The 17014-nt window shown below is 50.0% G+C and overlaps 1 protein-coding gene and 1 long non-coding RNA gene across 3 annotated transcripts; one reads left to right on the plus strand and one right to left on the minus strand.

Annotated features, from left to right (window-relative positions):
• The first annotated feature begins 13683 nt into the window (after positions 1 to 13683).
• Positions 13684 to 15229, plus strand: ODF3B (outer dense fiber of sperm tails 3B). 2 transcript variants are annotated; one of them, XM_034985975.1, is made up of 6 exons: positions 13684 to 13792; positions 13909 to 14112; positions 14380 to 14484; positions 14625 to 14746; positions 14884 to 15048; positions 15149 to 15229. In XM_034985975.1, exons 1-6 carry the CDS (start codon positions 13684 to 13686, stop codon positions 15227 to 15229), a joined length of 786 nt encoding a protein of 261 aa, XP_034841866.1. The 2 variants fall into 2 exon arrangements, with proteins under 2 accessions (XP_034841866.1, XP_034841865.1); XM_034985974.1 differs by having other exon boundaries at positions 14884 to 15024.
• On the minus strand, positions 14203 to 14990 carry LOC117997731. The gene is made up of 3 exons (XR_004675870.1): positions 14905 to 14990; positions 14696 to 14776; positions 14203 to 14463 (listed from the first exon to the last, which is right to left on the minus strand). It is a non-coding gene; the product is annotated as an uncharacterized LOC117997731 (long non-coding RNA).
• Positions 15230 to 17014: the final 1785 nt, after the last annotated feature.

Raw genomic sequence — 17014 nt, forward strand, 5'->3', positions numbered from 1 at the left:
GAAAGTCCAGAAATAAATCCATGCATCTATGGTCAGTTGATTTTCTGGTAAGGGTGCAAAGGCCGTTCAACGGAGAGAGAATAATCTCATTGATAAATAGTGCTAGGATAGCTGGATATCCACATGCAGAAGAATGAAGTTGGACCCCTACCTCACACTGTATACAAAAATTAACTTCAAATGGATCAGCAATCTAAGTATAAGAGCTATAACCATAGAACTCTTAGAAGAAAACATAGGAATAAATATTCATGACCTTGGTTTTGACAATGGATTCTTAGATACGACATCAATAAAAATGAGCAAAAAGGGGGGCGCCTGGGTGGCTCAGATGGTTGAGCATCCAACTCTTGATTTTGGCTCAGATCGTGATCTCAGGGTCCTGGGATCAGGCCCCGCATCAGGGGTCCGCACTCAGTGGGGAGTCTGCCTGAGGATTCTCTCCCTCTCCCTCTGCCCCTCCTGCTCATGCTCGCTCACTCTCTCTCTCAAATAAATAAGTCAGTCTTTTGAAAAAATGAGCAACAAAAGAAAACATAGACAGACTAGACTGCAATGAAATGTAAAACTTTTGTGCATCAAAAGACATTATCAAGAGGGGCGCCTGGGTGGCTCAGTCGGTTAAGCGACTGCCTTCGGCTCAGGTCATGATCCTGGAGTCCCGGGATCGAGTCCCATATCGGGCTCCCTGCTCAGCAGGGGGTCTACTTCTCCCTCTGCCCTCTTCCCTCTCACGCTGTCTCTCATTCTCTCTCTCTCAAATAAATAAATAAAATCTTTAAAAAAAAAAAAAGACATTATCAAGAAAATGACAACTTGCAGAATAGGTGAAAATATTTCCAAATAATATTTCTGATCAGGGTCTAGTATCCAGAATATATAAAGAACACTTACAACCCAACAACAAAAAGACAACAACCCATTTTTTTAAATAGGCAAAGGTACTGAATAGGCATTTCTCCAAAGATATGTAAATGACCAGCAAGCACATGAAAAGATGCTCAATATCATTAGGGAAATGCAAATCAAAACCACAATGAGGTACCACTTCACATCCACTAGGATGGCTATAAATGAAAGAGAGAAAATAAAAGTGTTGGCACAGATATGGAGAAACTAGGACTCTCATATATTGCTGGTGAGAATGTAAATGGTTCAGCCACTGTGGAAAACAATTTGTTAGGTTTTCAAAAAGCTAAACACAGGATTACCATATGACCTACCAATTTGGTATATACCTAAAAATCAAAAACAGATACTCAAATAAGCATGTGCACACACATGTTCATAGCAGCACTATTCATGATAGCCAAAAGGAAGAAACAGCCCAAATATCCACTAATATAGTTAACACTATACTGAGTGCAATAAGCCAGACACAAAAGGACAGATATTGTATGTTTCATGTATATGAGGCACCTGGAGTGGTCAGATTCATAGAGACAGACAGTACATTAGAGGTTACCAGGGCCTGGGAGATGAGGAGAAGGAGTTTTTGTTTAATGAGTACAGAGTTTATGTTGGCAATGATGAGAAAGTCTTGGGTATAGATAGTGGTGATGGGCACACAGCATTGTGAATGTATTTAATGCCATTGAATTGTGCCCTTACAAATGGTTAACATGGTAAATATTATAAACAGTACCCAAACTGTCATTATTCTGCAGCACAGACCAGTTGTAGATGTTCTGAAGGCATCATGTCAGATCCCAAAAGTAAGGGTGACAAGGAGCACTCATCACATTATATATTTCTGGGTTCTCCAGAGAGGAACTAGTCATATTTAGTTTCTCCAAGTGACAAGAAATGAGTCAAAGAATTTCTGAGCCCAGGAACAGCCCTCAGGAGTGCACGCACAGAGAATGATGGTGCACATATGAGGAGCCTGGTGACAGAATGTGGATGCTATCTCTTGCCAGACTGGCTCAATCCAGGTGGGTCTGTTCTCAACACAGCCCCTGAAGAGGGAAGGAATGTCTAGACCCGTGTCTCAACAATGTAGAAATTCCATTAAGAGTCACTGGGCTGGGGCACCTGGGTGGCTCAGTAGGTTAAGTGTCTGCCTTTGGTTCAGGTCACAGTCTCAAAGTCCTGGGATCGAGCCCCACATCAGTCTCCATGCTCAGCTTGCTTCTCCCTCTGCCCTCCCCCCTCTTCCTCCCCCTCCCCCTGCTCGTGCTCTCTCTCTCTTGCTCACTCTCAAATAAATAAGTAAAATCTTTTTTTAAAATTAAAAAAGAGTCACTAGTCTAATTGCTACCATCAACAACCAATATTTAATAAGTAAATAAATCAAGAAGTGACAGCTGAGAAATGTGTTTTCCTTTTTTTTTTTAATAAAGATTTATTTATTTGACAGAGAGGGACACAGCGAGAGAGGGAACACAAGCAGGGCGAGAGGGAGAGGGAGAAGCAGGCTTCCCACAGAGCAGGGAGCCCAATGCGGGGCTCGATCCCAGGACCCTGGGATCATGACCTGAGCCGAAGGCAGATGCTTAACGACTGAGCCACCCAGACACCCCGAAATGTGTTTTCTTTACATATACTTCAAACAGCTTGAAGTATACACATTCCCACAGATATGCATCGCTCCACAGGTGCACGAATGCAAATGTGGTCGTCGGTAGACTTTTCCTCTTTTCCCTTTTCTTGCTCCACCCCCAGGACCACATCAGCACCTGCAGCCCACTCACATTATTGTAAGAATGCATTTATTTTATTCCTTAAATTTTACTTTGTTTCTAATTTTTACAGTTTTTCCTCTCCTCATCTCCTCCATGGGGGGTGGGGGGGATGGGGTTTTTAGTTTGTTTTTGCTATTCTGTCCATTTTCTGGCTTTTTCATTTGGAAACTCTCTAATACTTTTCTATTCCACTGCTGCACATTTTCCTTCCCTGCCCTCTTAATTCAGACACTCACTATTCCACCACTGCTTACAAACAAAATGTCTAGTATGTTCTCCCAACAAGATCCCTCCACAAGACAAAACCTCTAGAATAATTTCTCTGTCCCTTTCCTCTTCCTGTCTCCCGATCCCCATGAGAAGTTTGGAAGGATTTTACTTCTCCCAAGCATCTGTTCTGCTAAAACAGTTTAAACTTTATTAGAACCTCTCTCTGTCCCTCCCACTCCCTCCCTCCCTACCTCTCTGTCTCTCTCCCTGTCTCTCTCTCTCTCTCACTGTGTGTGTCTCTCTCTGTCTCTCTGTGTTTCTCTGTCTCTCTGTGTGTGTCTCTCTCTTTCTCTCTCCGTCTCTGTCTCTCTGTCTCTGTGTCTCATTTCCATTATGTGTGTAGGGATGGAGAGATTCCTTGCTCAATGATATTTCTTTTTGCTCCCATGTTGGGGTTAGGTTCTGGTGTGTTTGCTGTTGGTTTGCAATCTTTCCCTACTATTTCCCTCACCTGGAGGCTCTGTTACTGACTCCTGGCATATCCCAGCGCCGTGCCATGCTCGGACAGGTGGGGGCTGTTCTCACTAAGCCATGGGTTCCTGGCTGCGCCTCTTCCTACAGTGATCTTCTCCCAGTGTTGAAGACTACACACCTGATGCCAGTCTGGTTTTGCTTTTGTAGGTTAAGTTGGGTTTTCTTCCTAGAAGCTTGTAGGATCTCTTTTTAAGTAATCTCTACACCCAATGTGGGACTCGAACTCGGAACCCTGAGATCAAGAGTTGCTCGCTCTACCCACCCAGCCAGCCAGGCGCCCCTAGGTCATCTTTATCTTAGAATCAAAATGGGCAAGGGACCTGAATAGACATAGAAGAAAGAAGAAGAAGAAGAAGAAGAAGAAGAAGAAGAAGAAGAAGGAGAAGGAGAAGGAGAAGGAGAAGGAGAAGGAGAAGGAGAAGGAGAAGGAGAAGGAGGAGAAGGAGAAGGAGAAGGAGGAGAAGGAGAAGGAGAAGGAGAAGAAAAGAAGAAGAAGAAGAAGAAGAAGAAGAAGAAGAAGAAGAAGAAGAAGAAGAAGAAGAAGAAGAAGGAGAAGAAGGAGAAGGAGAAGGAGAAGAAGAAGAAGAAGAAGAAGAAAGAAGAAGAAGAAGGAGGAGAAGGAGGAGGAGAAAGAAGGAGGAGGAGGAGAAGGAGGAGGAGAAGGAGGAGGAGGAGGAGAAGGAGGAGAATGGGATCCTTGTCTTTTCCTGTCAGGCTGGCCTAGGATTCAGGGAGCTCCTTGCTGACCAGACTCAGCCTTCTCCAGCGATTCTAGTTTTGATTCAGGAGTGGCCGCTATACCAACCTTCCCTTTTTCTCCTCCAACTTGCTCATCTTTTTTCCTCACATTCCCATCTCTTGGTTTTTCCCTGTGTTTCAAGAGGCTTCTTCTAGACGGTGTCCGGGGCCTCCCACTCACATTCCGGCCTTGACCACTCTCTACTGAGGTTCAGGTGCTGAAAGTTCGAACCTGGCACAACACGATTCTAAAGTGCGCGTAGCACATGAGATAGTTTTGAGTCATCGGGGCACTGTTCCCAAGTTCGCATGGTTTGCACACTGCACTTGTGCCTTTCTCCACACTCTTACTGTTTTTTCACGCAAGAGTTTAGCTGTTTTCCTCATCAACGGTTCCATTTCATTCACTTCAAGACATGGCCTTCCTCAATTTCTCCCCAATATTAAACACCTGGCCACTGTGACCCCCTCACTGGTGGCTGGTCCCTCCTCTTCCTCACAGCCAAACATAGGTGCAGGTCTGTTGTGGGCCTGGCCAGGCCTTGACCTAAGTCCCTCTCAAGCCTTGCAGATGACAATGACCCTTGTGTGGTCCCTGCTCCATGTGAATGAGGCCTCATGTGGACAGGACAGCTCGATGGCCCCGGGGACATTAAAAGAGATTACACCAGGAGCCGAGGTATAGATCTAAGTGATGTTCATCGTGAATGGCCTTTTTTACAACCACGAAAGGTACTTATGTGGGAGTTGATGTAAAGGTAATGTGGTTGGGGCTGTCTTCCCGCAATCTGACAGGCTCTCACTCTGGAGGGCAAAACATCGTTCTGCTCACATGACCATCACCCATGAGGACTCTAGAACCTTGAGAAGTGTGCTCACCAAATGTCCCACCACCTGATGGCTCTTGAAATTGTTAGCCAAGATGTGGCCTTAGAGCTGAGCCCAGGAGACTGTCACTTCCTTGTGAATTATGTATCCAGGACGCACTTCTGCCAAATCTCTAGCCCAGGACAACTGCAGTACCCAAGAACTCAGTGCTCCTTCTGCTCTTCCTCACCCACGTCCACTCCAAGTCAGGGGTCTGCAATTACTATTTTTATAAAGAGCCAGACAAGAACTACTTTTGCCTTTGCAGGTCATATGGTCTCTGCTCTGTTATCATAGCATGAAAGCAGCTGTAGGAAATAGTAAGTGAGGGTAGGCTGGACTTAGTGGCCCTACTCGAAGGGATCCATTCCCATGGCTTGCTGACATTTCCCAGGCCCGTTTCCAACCTCGACTTCCCCATGGAGCCCCAGGTGCGTGTGTCTACCCATTTAACACATTCACTTGGGATGTTAATGGGAGCCTCAGATGCTCAAATCTAGACTTTTGATTTTCCATGTAATCTGGATATGGCCAACTGCATTCAACCTCCATTCTCATCAGCTGCTTCTATTTATTTTCCTGTATTTTAGAACCAAAAAGCTAAACACTACATTTTTCAGACTCCCTTACAGTGGGACTTCTGAGTGTGACATGGGAAAAAAGGCAGAAGAGAAATTATTAAATTTCCTTACTTCTTACAGCCCATTGACAAGTCCTTGAAACAGGCAGAGTGACATTCCTCTAGGGACTCAACTGCCTCGATGTTGACATTTTGCTAAGGGCAAAAGGCAATCCTAGCCACCACCACCCCCCCCACCAGGATCCTGTAAGTCTACTTGAACATATAAAAATTCCTTTGGAAACCTCCTTTATCTCTAAACCCCCCAAGATAGGTGTTGGCAATCATCCCCCAAGCACATGACCCACCGATAAACATCCAAAGGGTCTCATGACTCAGGTTTATTAGACAGTAATAAATGACATTTCCCAACAATAGCTAGCCCCCTCAAGGTCCTGGAAACCTTGCTTCCAAAATTCCTTAGAGACTTATGCTCTTCCTAACCCCCTCCCAACTTTAAAGTATTTAATGGGCCACTCCTCATGACCCCAGTGTGGCTCTTTCTGCCCACAGGTCCTGTCCTTGTGCTTTAATAAAACCACTTTTTGCACCAAAGACATCTCAAGAATTCTTTCTTGGCCGTGGGCTTTGAACCCTAACATCTTTCCTACATCAAGTGAAATCCTTGAACTTCCCCACGTGAGGCAGCCACAGACAGGGCTGCCAGTAGGGGGCATCACAGAGCTGGCAGGGGACAAATATCAAGGTCCCAGGTTCCTGGTCTCCCAATCCCAGCTACCCTAGTCTCTCAAACTCAAGGGCCACCTCGCAGTTCCTACACCACCAGCCCATCTGATGACGTTGCAATATTCCCTGTAATAAATCACCGTCTGCCTTGAATACTTCACAATGGCTTCTGTTTTCTGCACTGAACCCTGATTGATACACCCACCCAAACTGCCCTGCTCTCCATCATCTTCAGCTCAATGACATCTCCATCCACACCTACGAATTCCGTTCCGGTCAGGAGAGTAAAAACCACACCAGTAATGCGAACCGGCGAAAAAAATAATATAAAAAATTGTTGGGGGGCGCCTGGGTGGCTCAGTCGTTGGGCGTCTGCCTTCGGCTCAGGTCATGATCCCAGGGTCCTGGGATCGAGTCCCACGTTGGGCTCCCTGCTCCGCGGGAGGCCTGCTTCTCCCTCTCCCACTCCCCCTGCTTGTGTTCCCTCTCTCGCTGTCTCTCTCTCTGTTGAAAATAAATAAAATCTTTAAAAAAAAAAAAAAATTGTTGGGGTGGGCGCCTGGGTGGCTCAGTCGGTTAAGCGACTGCCTTCGGCTCAGGTCATGATCCTGTAGTCCCGGGATCGAGTCCCGCATCGGGCTCCCTGCTCGGCAGGGAGTCTGCTTCTCCCTCTGACCTTCTCTCTCTCTCTTTCTCGCTCTCTCAAATAAATAAATAAATAAAATCTTTAAAAAAAATTGTTGGGGCGCCTGGGTGCCTCGGTGGGTGAAGCGTCTGCCTTGGGCTCAGGTCATGATCCCGGGGCCCAGGGATCGAGCCCCGCGTCGCGCTGCCTGCTCAGCGTGGGGTCTGCTGCTCCCTCTGCCCCTCCCTCCACTTTCTCTCTCTCTCAAATGAATAAACAAATTTAAAAAAAAAGAAAATACATTTACAGTACTGTACTGTATTTATCAAAAAAGAAATCAGCGAGTAGGTCGGCCCGTGCCACACCCGAGCCGCGGGGCTGCAGGAGGGACAACCCGCACTCGAAGAGCCCCGCCCCCAAGGGCGGGCCCGCACCGGTGGCCGGGCGGGCGGGCGAGGCTGAGCCGGGGGTGGGAGCCGCTGCCGCGGGGCGGGAAACCCGAGAGGCGGGATGGAAGCCCCGGCCTGGGAGCGCTGCTCAGGTGACAGCCTCCGACCTCCTGCCATCGGACCCTGGCCCCTGCCCCAAACCGCCGCCCGCCGGCCCGAGGATGAAGGCCCTTCTCCAGGCCAGGCCCGGCGTGTCCCTCCAGCACCCCCTATGGACGAAACCTAACACCGCAGCAGTTAGCAAAAGGGAGGCCACGCGAGGGGCCCCTCCAGGGTCAGGGCAGAGCACAGGGCGGGTTTGGGGCTGCAAGGAGGTAGACACAGCTGCACGCTGCTCGGCCCATCAAGCCAAAAAGCAACGTGCGGTCCCCATTTTCCCTTCATCTCTATGGCCAATATATTAGCAGAGCACGTCAGTTTTACCTCCAAAATAATACCTCCAACCACCCTCTCTCTCTCTCTCCATCACAACAGATCCAACCTGGACCTACAGAAATATAACCTGTTCCTCAACTGGAAACTCAAAACCATGACCTAGCCCATCCTCCCCAAAGTAATCTACACAGTCAGTGCAATTCCAGTCAATTGCAACTCATCCAGAAATTCACCTAGAAAGCAAATGTCTAAAATTAATCCAAGTAATTTTGGAAAGGAAGCCAAAAGAGAAGGGACTTGCCCTGTCAGAAGTCAAAAGGCACAGGGTGCCTGGGTGGCTCAGTTGGTTAAGCGACTGCCTTCGGCTCAGGTCATGATCCTGGAGTCCCTGGATCAAGTCCCGCATCAGGCTTCCTGCTCGGCAGGGAGTCTGCTTCTCCCTCTGACCCTCCCCTCTCTCCTGTGCTCTCTCTCATTCTCTCTCTCAAATAAATAAATAAAATCTTTAAAAAAAAAAAAAAGAAGTCAAAAGGCACTAGAAAGCCGTAATAAAACATCACAGCATTGGTACAGGAATAGACAGGAAGGTAGAGCCCAGAAACCAACCTATGTGAGCTTAGAATATGACCAAGTTAGCATTTCAAATAATCGGGGAAATGATTTTTTTTTATAAATGGTATTGGAGGAGGGGAGAATACAGTATATTCTTCCTTCATACTATACACAGAATAAATTCCAAATGATGAAAACCTTGAAATCATAGATATGTGTGTGTGTGTGAGTGTGCATGCTCGAATAAACAACAGAATGGTGCTCTCCTTGTACCACCATGCTAGAAGCCCTGACAGAAACGTTTGACATACGGGACTGTATAAAAGTGTCATTCTTCTGTACAGCAAAAATTACCAATAACAAAATAGAAAGAAAAATAACAAATCTGGAAAACATATGACCCCCCAGAAAGTTAAGATATGTAACAAAGACATCCTGGACGCCTGGCTGGCTCAGTCAGTAGAGCGTGTGACTCTTGATCCCAGTCTCATGAGTTCGAGCCCCACATTGGGTGTATAGATTACTTAAAAATAAAATCTTTTTTTTAAAGATTTATTTCTTTTAGAGGGGGGAGGGTAGAGGGAGAGAGACTCTCCGGCAGACTCCCCTCTGAGCGCAGAGCCCAACACGGGGCTCGATCTCCCAACCCTGAGATCATGACCTCAGACAAAATCAAAAGTTGGACGCTTAACTGACTGAGCCCCCCAGGCACCCCCAAAATAAAACCTTTTTTAAAAAATAGGGGCACCTGGGTGGCTCGGTCGTTAAGTGTCTGCCTTCGGCTAAGGTCATGATCCCAGGGTTCTGGGATCGAGCCCCGCATCGGGCTCCCTGCTCGGCGGGAAGCCTGCTTCTCCCTCTCCCACTCCCCCTGCTTGTGTTCCCTCTCTTACTGTGTCTCTCTCTGTCAAATAAATAAATAAAATCTTTTATTTATTTATTTATTTTTAAAGATTTTATTTATTTATTCATGAGAGACAGAGAGAGAGAGAGAGAGAGGCAGAGGGAGAAGCAGGCTCCCAAGGAGCAGGGAGCCCAATGTGGGACTCGATCCCAGGACCCTGGGATCATGACCTGAGCCGAAGGCAGACACTTAACCATCTGAGCCACCCAGGCGCCCCGTAAAATCTTTTTTTTTTTAATGTCCTACAAGTCAATAAGAAAAATATGAAGAAACCAACAGAAAAATTGGGAAAAACACATTAACAGGCAGTTTGACAAAATAAAGGTGGCCAATAAATATATGAATTATGTTCATTCTTCCTAAGAACCAATGAAATGCAAATCTCAACAAAATAAGACTTTCTTTTCATGTGCGATTGGCCAAGATTTAGGGGCAGTATGATTCATTAAGGGTCTAGAGTGTGAGAGCCAGATAGTTTGGATTTGAATCTCACTTTCTAAGCATGTAGCCCTTCGTGTCTCAGTTTCCTTATCTGTAAAACTGTAATAAATAATAGCACTTAACTCCAAGCTTCACTGTGAGGGTTAAATAATGTCCGTCAATTAGTACTCAGATTAGTGCCTGACACATAACACATGCTCTATAAATATATTTGGCTATCGTTACTTAAAAGGTTGATCTTAACTTTCAGTAGTTAGGGCATACAGAAATAGAAACATTCATAATCCATTGAAGACAGTGTAAATTCATTTATTTATTCACCATATATTTATGACCCACTAGGGACACAATAGTGAGCAAAAGAGACTCAGTCTCTACCCTCATTGCTAGCATTCTCAGAAGTCTGAACCTTTGAGGAGGGCAATTAGGCAACATATGCCACATCATAAAATGTTTACCCCCTTGACCCTGCAATTCCACATTAGGAAGTTTATCATAAAGAAATATTTGGGGGGGCGCCTGGGTGGCTCAGTCGCTAAGCGTCTGCCTTCGGCTCAGGTCATGATCCCGGGGTCCTGGGATCGAGCCCCGCATCGGGCTCCCTGCTCCGCGGGAGGCCTGCTTCTCCCTCTCCCACTCCCCTTGCTTGTGTTCCCTCTCTCGCTGTCTCTCTCTGTCAAATAAATAAATAAATAAATAAATAAATAAATAAATAATCTTAAAAAAAAAAAAGAAGTATTTGGGGAGGGCGCCTGGGTGGCTCAGTCGTTAAGCGTCTGCCTTCGGCTCAGGTCATGATCCTGGGGGCCTGGGATCAAGCCCCGCATCAGGCTCTCTGCTCAGCGGGAAGCCTGCTTCTCCCTCTCCCACTCCCCCTGCTTGTGTTCCCTCTCTCACTGTGTCTCTCTCTGTCAAATAAATGAAATCTTAAAAAAAAAAAAAAGAAGTATTTGGGGAAACTTATGAAGATTTATTTAGTGGCATTCATAGTACCTGGGATCACAGTCTTAAAGCTGCAGGACCAACCTAAGTATGAGCACTGGTTAAATAAATCACATGACATCATGCAGCCTTCATACAGGAAGCACTGTCCCTGCTGACCTGGGGCAGGCACAGAACCATGTCCGAAAGACGAGCCCATTCTGGGATAGGACAAGCATCAAGGGGCGTTCTGCTCCTGGCTGTGTGTCTTTCTGCATAGGCTAGCTTTTTCCTTTCGACAGGATGCACCATGCTTATATCCTGGGTAGAAATCAAGCTATTTCCATGGGAGGAGTGAAACAAAGCATTCATTGGCTGAAAAACCATGTCCTATCACTGTCCACTACCCCAGGCATGCAGTCCTGCCCCCAGTCCTCACTTTCCGCCCACGTTCTGGGAGCTTGTCCTTCTCTGACTGTGTCTTTTCGCAGTGCGGCTCCACCTGGTGGAGAGAGTCCTGGGGCACAGGGGTGGGCACTGGCCCTGGGACTGCCTGCTCAGGTCCCAATTCCCACTAAAATGCTAGCCCTGGATGGCCAAGCTGCTAGGAGCCCCGAGGAGCCCACAGCTCATCGCACCCCACAGATCCCACATCTAGGTGGACAAACCTGGTGTATCTGATCCCAGAGTGGATCTTTTGTCAACACCTCCTCTGCTATACTGCAATATGATTTTCAGTAATAATCATCTAATAATCAGCAATAATTATTGACTCATTCTTTACTTTTAATAAGCAATTAAAATTAGCAATTTTAAATACTTTTGTTTTTAAAATATTCAAATTCAGTAAGATATTTCATATATGAAATAAAGTTTGCACCAACCAAACAAAATTATCACAGCTTTTAAATTTTAAACACAAATAAAAACTCCAAACGGTCACAGAATTACAGAAGTGAGAAAACTGAAGTGGTTTCTTCCTTGTTACAATCACTCTGGTGTCATTGTTCACCTCAAACCTAAGGCTTAACGAGAGAAATATGTGTTATCTCAGGGTGAGGAGACACTAACTGCCCCTTGAGCTCTAAAAACCATTCACAGTGCCCAACCATGAAGCACTAAGCCTCCTAAGAAAACCTTGTAGTGGGTCTGAATTAATGTCCATACAGAATACAATGTTTCCTAAAGGATGGGTGATAAAAATTGCTAATTTGAAACTTACTATACCCTACTAAAATTCAACAGTAACCACAGTATTGTTTAAAACTTGACCAACAAAAGATTTGTGGAGTAGGAGTATTTGATCTCTGATCTTTAGATTTGCTGGTCTCATGGGAATAATAAAAAGCTGATCAACTTTGGCTGTATTATTTTTAAATTCTCTACAGACAAGGCACCCTCTACCTACCTCTCCCTTTCAGCCCTCAGGTCCTCTTGGAGGAACCAGACGTGTGGCTCCCAGCAATCCCCATGCTGGTTCTCATTCCATGCCACACTGGGCTCAGAACTCCCTTAGCAAAGAACAGAATTCCCACAAACCACTAGGCACTCCTCATCCCCTTCCTCTTCCAGGAGCCAGGCAGGCGTGCTACAGAGCTCAGGAGAATGGATACATTCTTTTAGTTTACTTGATTGTTCTTTTTCCTGTTTCTAAGATAAATAATAAGTTTCTTTACACTTAAATTTTTTCTTCATTAATAACGAAGTTATACAGCTTTAGCTATGTCCTATAGAGTTGGATACGAGGGATCTGATCTACCTTTGCAAGGTTTTATATATAATGTGTAACTTCACATTTGAGTTTCCCTTTGATCCAGCGGTTTTTAAGAGAATTTGTTAATATCTAAGTATTTAAGTTTCTTTTAAAAAATATTTTATTGTTTGCTTAGATTTATTTTGGACTTTGCGGGCACCTGGGAGGCTCAGTCGGTTCAGCATGGGACTCTTGGTTTGGCTCAGGTCATGATCCCGGGGTGGAGGGATGGAGCCGCACCTCCGACTCCAGGCTCAGGGCAGAGAAGCTTGAGATTCTCTGCCCCCCCCCGCCCCTCCCCCAGCTCACAGGCCTGCGTGCACATGCATGCGCGCATGCATGCGTTCTCTCTTAATTAAAATCTTTTTAAAAAATTATTTTGGACTTTGTGCAAATATGTGTCCTATGTCTCTTTATTCAGATTGTATGTTTGTTTTTAGTTTTGTGGCCCAGATTATTTTTGCAAATATTCCGTGGACTTAAATAGATGCAAAGTTCTCCCTACACGTAACAATTAAATTGAACCTTCTGTTTGTACTATTTATCTTCTGTATTCTCATATTTGTTTGTTTGTTTTTCTGCAGATCCGTCCATTTTTGGAATGGGGTGTATTGAAGCCCAGGGCCCAAATACAAGCTGCCACCGAACACCGGTACCAGCGTCGGGCGGGTGTACACGGAGGGGGCTAGCGGTCCAAGGCCCAGCCTGCAGGGCTCCAGCAAGTGCTGTGGACTCCGAGGAGGAAAAGCCCGGTCGGCAGAGGGTGCGGGGGGGATGGGCGGAGCCAGGTTGGGGTACGGGGAGGTCAGTCCCCGTTGCCAGGAGGCGCGGTCTGGACACAATGGGGTCTGGGAGTGGCTGGGCGGGGGCGGGAATCCAGGCACCCCCACCTTGCCTTCCCGGCCGGCAGCCACAAAAAAAGGTTAGTGCATCAACTTTGGGGCCCCCTCTGGGTACCGGGTTCCCCACGCCGCCCCCTCACCCCGGTGTCCTTGCCCTATGCCCCTAAAATATCCCGACCCCCAGAACCCCAGGGAATTCCTTTCCCGCAGGGTCGAGACCAAACTTTGCGCGCTCACACATCCCTACTGGACTCGTTTTGGGGGCAGGGGATGGGAGATAGGGCCCCCGCCCCCGCGCAGGGCCGGCAAAGCTCGGGTTTGTTTTCCCGGCTCCTGGGATACACGATGGGCCCCGCCCCCGGAGTCGCGAGGAGCTGGAGCCGCGAAGCGCGCCCTGCGGAAGCTGTGGGTGGAGGGGCCGGGGCCGCCACCTTCTGTCCACAGGTACCGCAGGCCGTAAGCGCACCCCACCCTTGCGCGCTATGGGCTCGGACATCTGGGTCGGCCCTTGGCGGCCCCACCGGCCCCGCGGCCCCATCGCAGCGCTCTACAGGGGCCCAGGGCCCAAATACAAGCTGCCACCGAACACCGGTACCAGCGTCGGGCGGGTGTACACGGAGGGGGCTAGCGGCGTCTGGGGGGACGGCGGGCTGTGTCCGGGACAGGGAGCGGCGGGGACCCATAGTGGTGCTGGGACGCTCCCGCAGGCTACATGCTGCACGACCCGTCGCGGCCCCGCGCTCCGGCCTTCTCCTTCGGCGCGCGCCTCCCCACGCAGCAGACTTCTTGCGGCCCGGGGCCCGGCCACCTGGTTCCTGCTCGCATGACCGTGCGCGGCCCCGACGGCACCCCCGCCTACTCCATCTACGGCCGCCCCCGCCACGCAGCGCCCCTCCTCACTCCCGGACCCGGTCAGGACCCCTGGGACCCCGGTTTCCCCAACACCGAGCCTCCTCCAAGAAGGCCCACCAGGAACCCCCCACCTAAGCCCCGAGCCGCCCTCGTGTACCCTACCACTCCAAATTCGGTACCCCCATATCCGGATCTCAAAAGAACTCCAAGCCCCACCGGGCTTTGACAAATCGTGGCTCGGATTCACCCTAACCCCAGACCCCCAACCCGGGTCCCCACTACGCCCCCAAACCGGTTCCGGCCCACACACCCGGTCCGCCCCGCAGGCACATACTTCCCTGAGCGAGCTGGGAACGCGACGTACCCCTCTGCGCCTCGGCATACCATCGCTCCCCGAAACTGGGGCATCCCTGAGGAGCAGCAGACCCCAGGTGAGACTAGAAAGGCCCATTCCAGCACCGTGGACCTCCCCATCCCCGACGGAGAACCACTCTGCAGGCTGCGGCAGGGAGATCCTGGCCTGTCCACGAAGACTAACCCCTAGACCCACCCTTCTCTGGCCCCTCCCCAGGCCCTGGGACCTACAATGTGCCCTCGCTCTTGGGTCCGCGCGTCATTGGTAAAGTCTCGGCCCCAACTTACTCCATCTATGGCCGCAGCGCAGTGGGCAGCTTCTTCGAGGACCTCAGCAAGGTGGGGTAGGGGCTGCCGGGCGGGGTGTAGCTAGGGGTCGGAGGGGCGGGCCACAGGGGGTCACGAAGTAAGAGATGAGGGCCAGTGGTCAGCGGGGAATGAAGGCCGGACCCAGCGCCCCTGCCGCCCTCCCACAGACCCCGGGCCCCTGCGCCTACCACGTGGTGAACACTGGGATCTACAAGTCTCGGGCCCCCCAGTTCTCGATGCTGGCGCGGACTTCGCTCCCCCAAGACAACACCCTGAATCCGGGACCCGCAGCCTACAATGTGGACCAGGTGGTCTGGAGTCCCGGGCCAAGGGTCAGAGGCGGGGGTCATGAGGGTCAGGGTCCTGGGAGGGTCCCGGCGCGGGGCTGCAGGCCTGGCCCCGCGAGGTCAGCGACGTCTCCTGGTCCCGCAGCACCGGAAGCCTCGCGGCTGCAGCTTCGGGATCCGGCACTCGGACTACCTTGCCCGGGTCCTGACCAATGCAGATGATTGACCGGCCGGGAGGGCGCGGCCCCACAGACGTTTGCTTAAAGCTTCCCGAGCCAGCAGCGTGTCCACCCCTCTGTGTTCGCGGCGGGCGCGCGGGGCGGGGAGCGAGCGCGTCGGGACACTCGGGCCCGGGAAGTCACAGAAGTCGCGCGCCCGGGGGCCTTCGTGATTGGTCGGGGCAGAAGTGAGCGGGGGTCGTCCCGCCCCCCTGAGGCAGCCATTGGCCCAGAATCCCGCCTGTCTGGGCGGCCCGGCCCACCCGCCGTCCCCCTGCGGCCGCGGGCCAGGCCGGGCTGAACCCACCTGGAATCTAAAGCAGGACCGGTGAGGGCCACTGTCCGGGACAGGTTCAGGCCGGGGTCAAGTTGTGAGGCCGAGAAGTGGGAGCCAGACACGGAGACACGCACACGGACAACACAGACACAGGACAGAGGTGCGGATACGAAAGGGAGAAACCGGATCCCGTCGGGACAAGTGCACCTGCCGCAGAGACACGGACACAGGGCGGCGGCAGGTTCCAGCTGTCTCGCACCCCGCAGGTCCGGAGCGATGGGGCCACAGGGAGCCAGGGCCCTCCAGAGCCCAAGCGACTCCCGGAGCTGATCTGCCTGAACGAGACAGGCCGCCCGAGCTAGGGAGACCTCAGGGGCTTCGTGCGCGCCGTGGACGGGAGAGCGCAGGGCGTGCAAATTGGTGCGCAGGAACTTCTGGGCGCCTCTGACCCCAAGATCAGCCCTAGAGACCGCCTGCCCCCGGGGGCCCCAAAGAGCCCCACCCCCGTCAGTGACCCCAGGATAACCCACCGCTGTGGGAGCACCCCCATCGTGTTGGATACTCCACCGTATCCCGTGCCTCGGGGCCATGCTAACGGCCATGCCACTGCAAGGCATGGGCCTGGAGAAGACAGTGGCGCTGACCCAGGCCCTGGCTAAGTCTGGGCAGCAGCTCACAGACAACTATTGCACAGGGGGAGTGGGTGACAAGGTCAGCCCAGTCCTCTTACCTGCCCTGGCTGCCTGTGGACCGCAAGGTTAGAAGATGCCTCCTTTCCAGACCTTAAAGAGGTTAGCAACCCACAGGCAGTTTCTAATTTCAAGCCTGGCCCAGACGGAGTCCCCAAAGGCAGACCCAGGCTTCTCACCCCCAGGACAGAACTTAGGTTCCCTCCCCCCATCAGCCCCCATAACAGGATCAAGTTATCCAGCCCCTTGGGTACCCCAGTCAGGACTCCCAAGAGAAGAACCGGGTATTCCTCTCCCTTGGTTCCCCAGACTTGAGCCCTCAGGATAGTCCTCCTCATCACTCCCCATACCAAATCAGGACAATTTCTTTTCCACTCCCTCTCCACCAGCGGCACATCCACTACAACTGCTTAGAACTCCAGCTGAAGTCCTAACCAGGGAAAGTAAGGGGAGTAGCTGTGCAGTGCACTCAGCACCCCTGCCCAGCAGGTACCAGTGATCAAGAGATGTGGTCTGGAGTAAGGAGGGCGAGGCACAACTTGGATAAACTGGAGTCTATTTCTCTATTCACTGTCATCCACAGCTCGGGTGGGCTGACTGCTCACTGATCTAGGTTATTGATAGTAATATTGGCCAGAATCTCTGAAGGATCATTGATAGGCCATTCATCAGGGTTGGATATTGATCAAAGTTATTTATGGGTCATTGATGGTCACTGAACTTCCCTCATCAGAAAAACTTCAAATGGAGTCATTAATAGGGACTTGATTAAAATCACTGTTGGGTCTCTAATCAATCATTAATGGGCCATAGGACATTGGTCAATA

The sequence above is a fragment of the Mirounga leonina genome, unplaced genomic scaffold (genome assembly GCF_011800145.1).
Source record: "Mirounga leonina isolate KUSES-001 unplaced genomic scaffold, KU_Mleo_1.0 Mir_375, whole genome shotgun sequence".
Lineage (NCBI taxonomy): Eukaryota > Metazoa > Chordata > Mammalia > Carnivora > Phocidae > Mirounga > Mirounga leonina.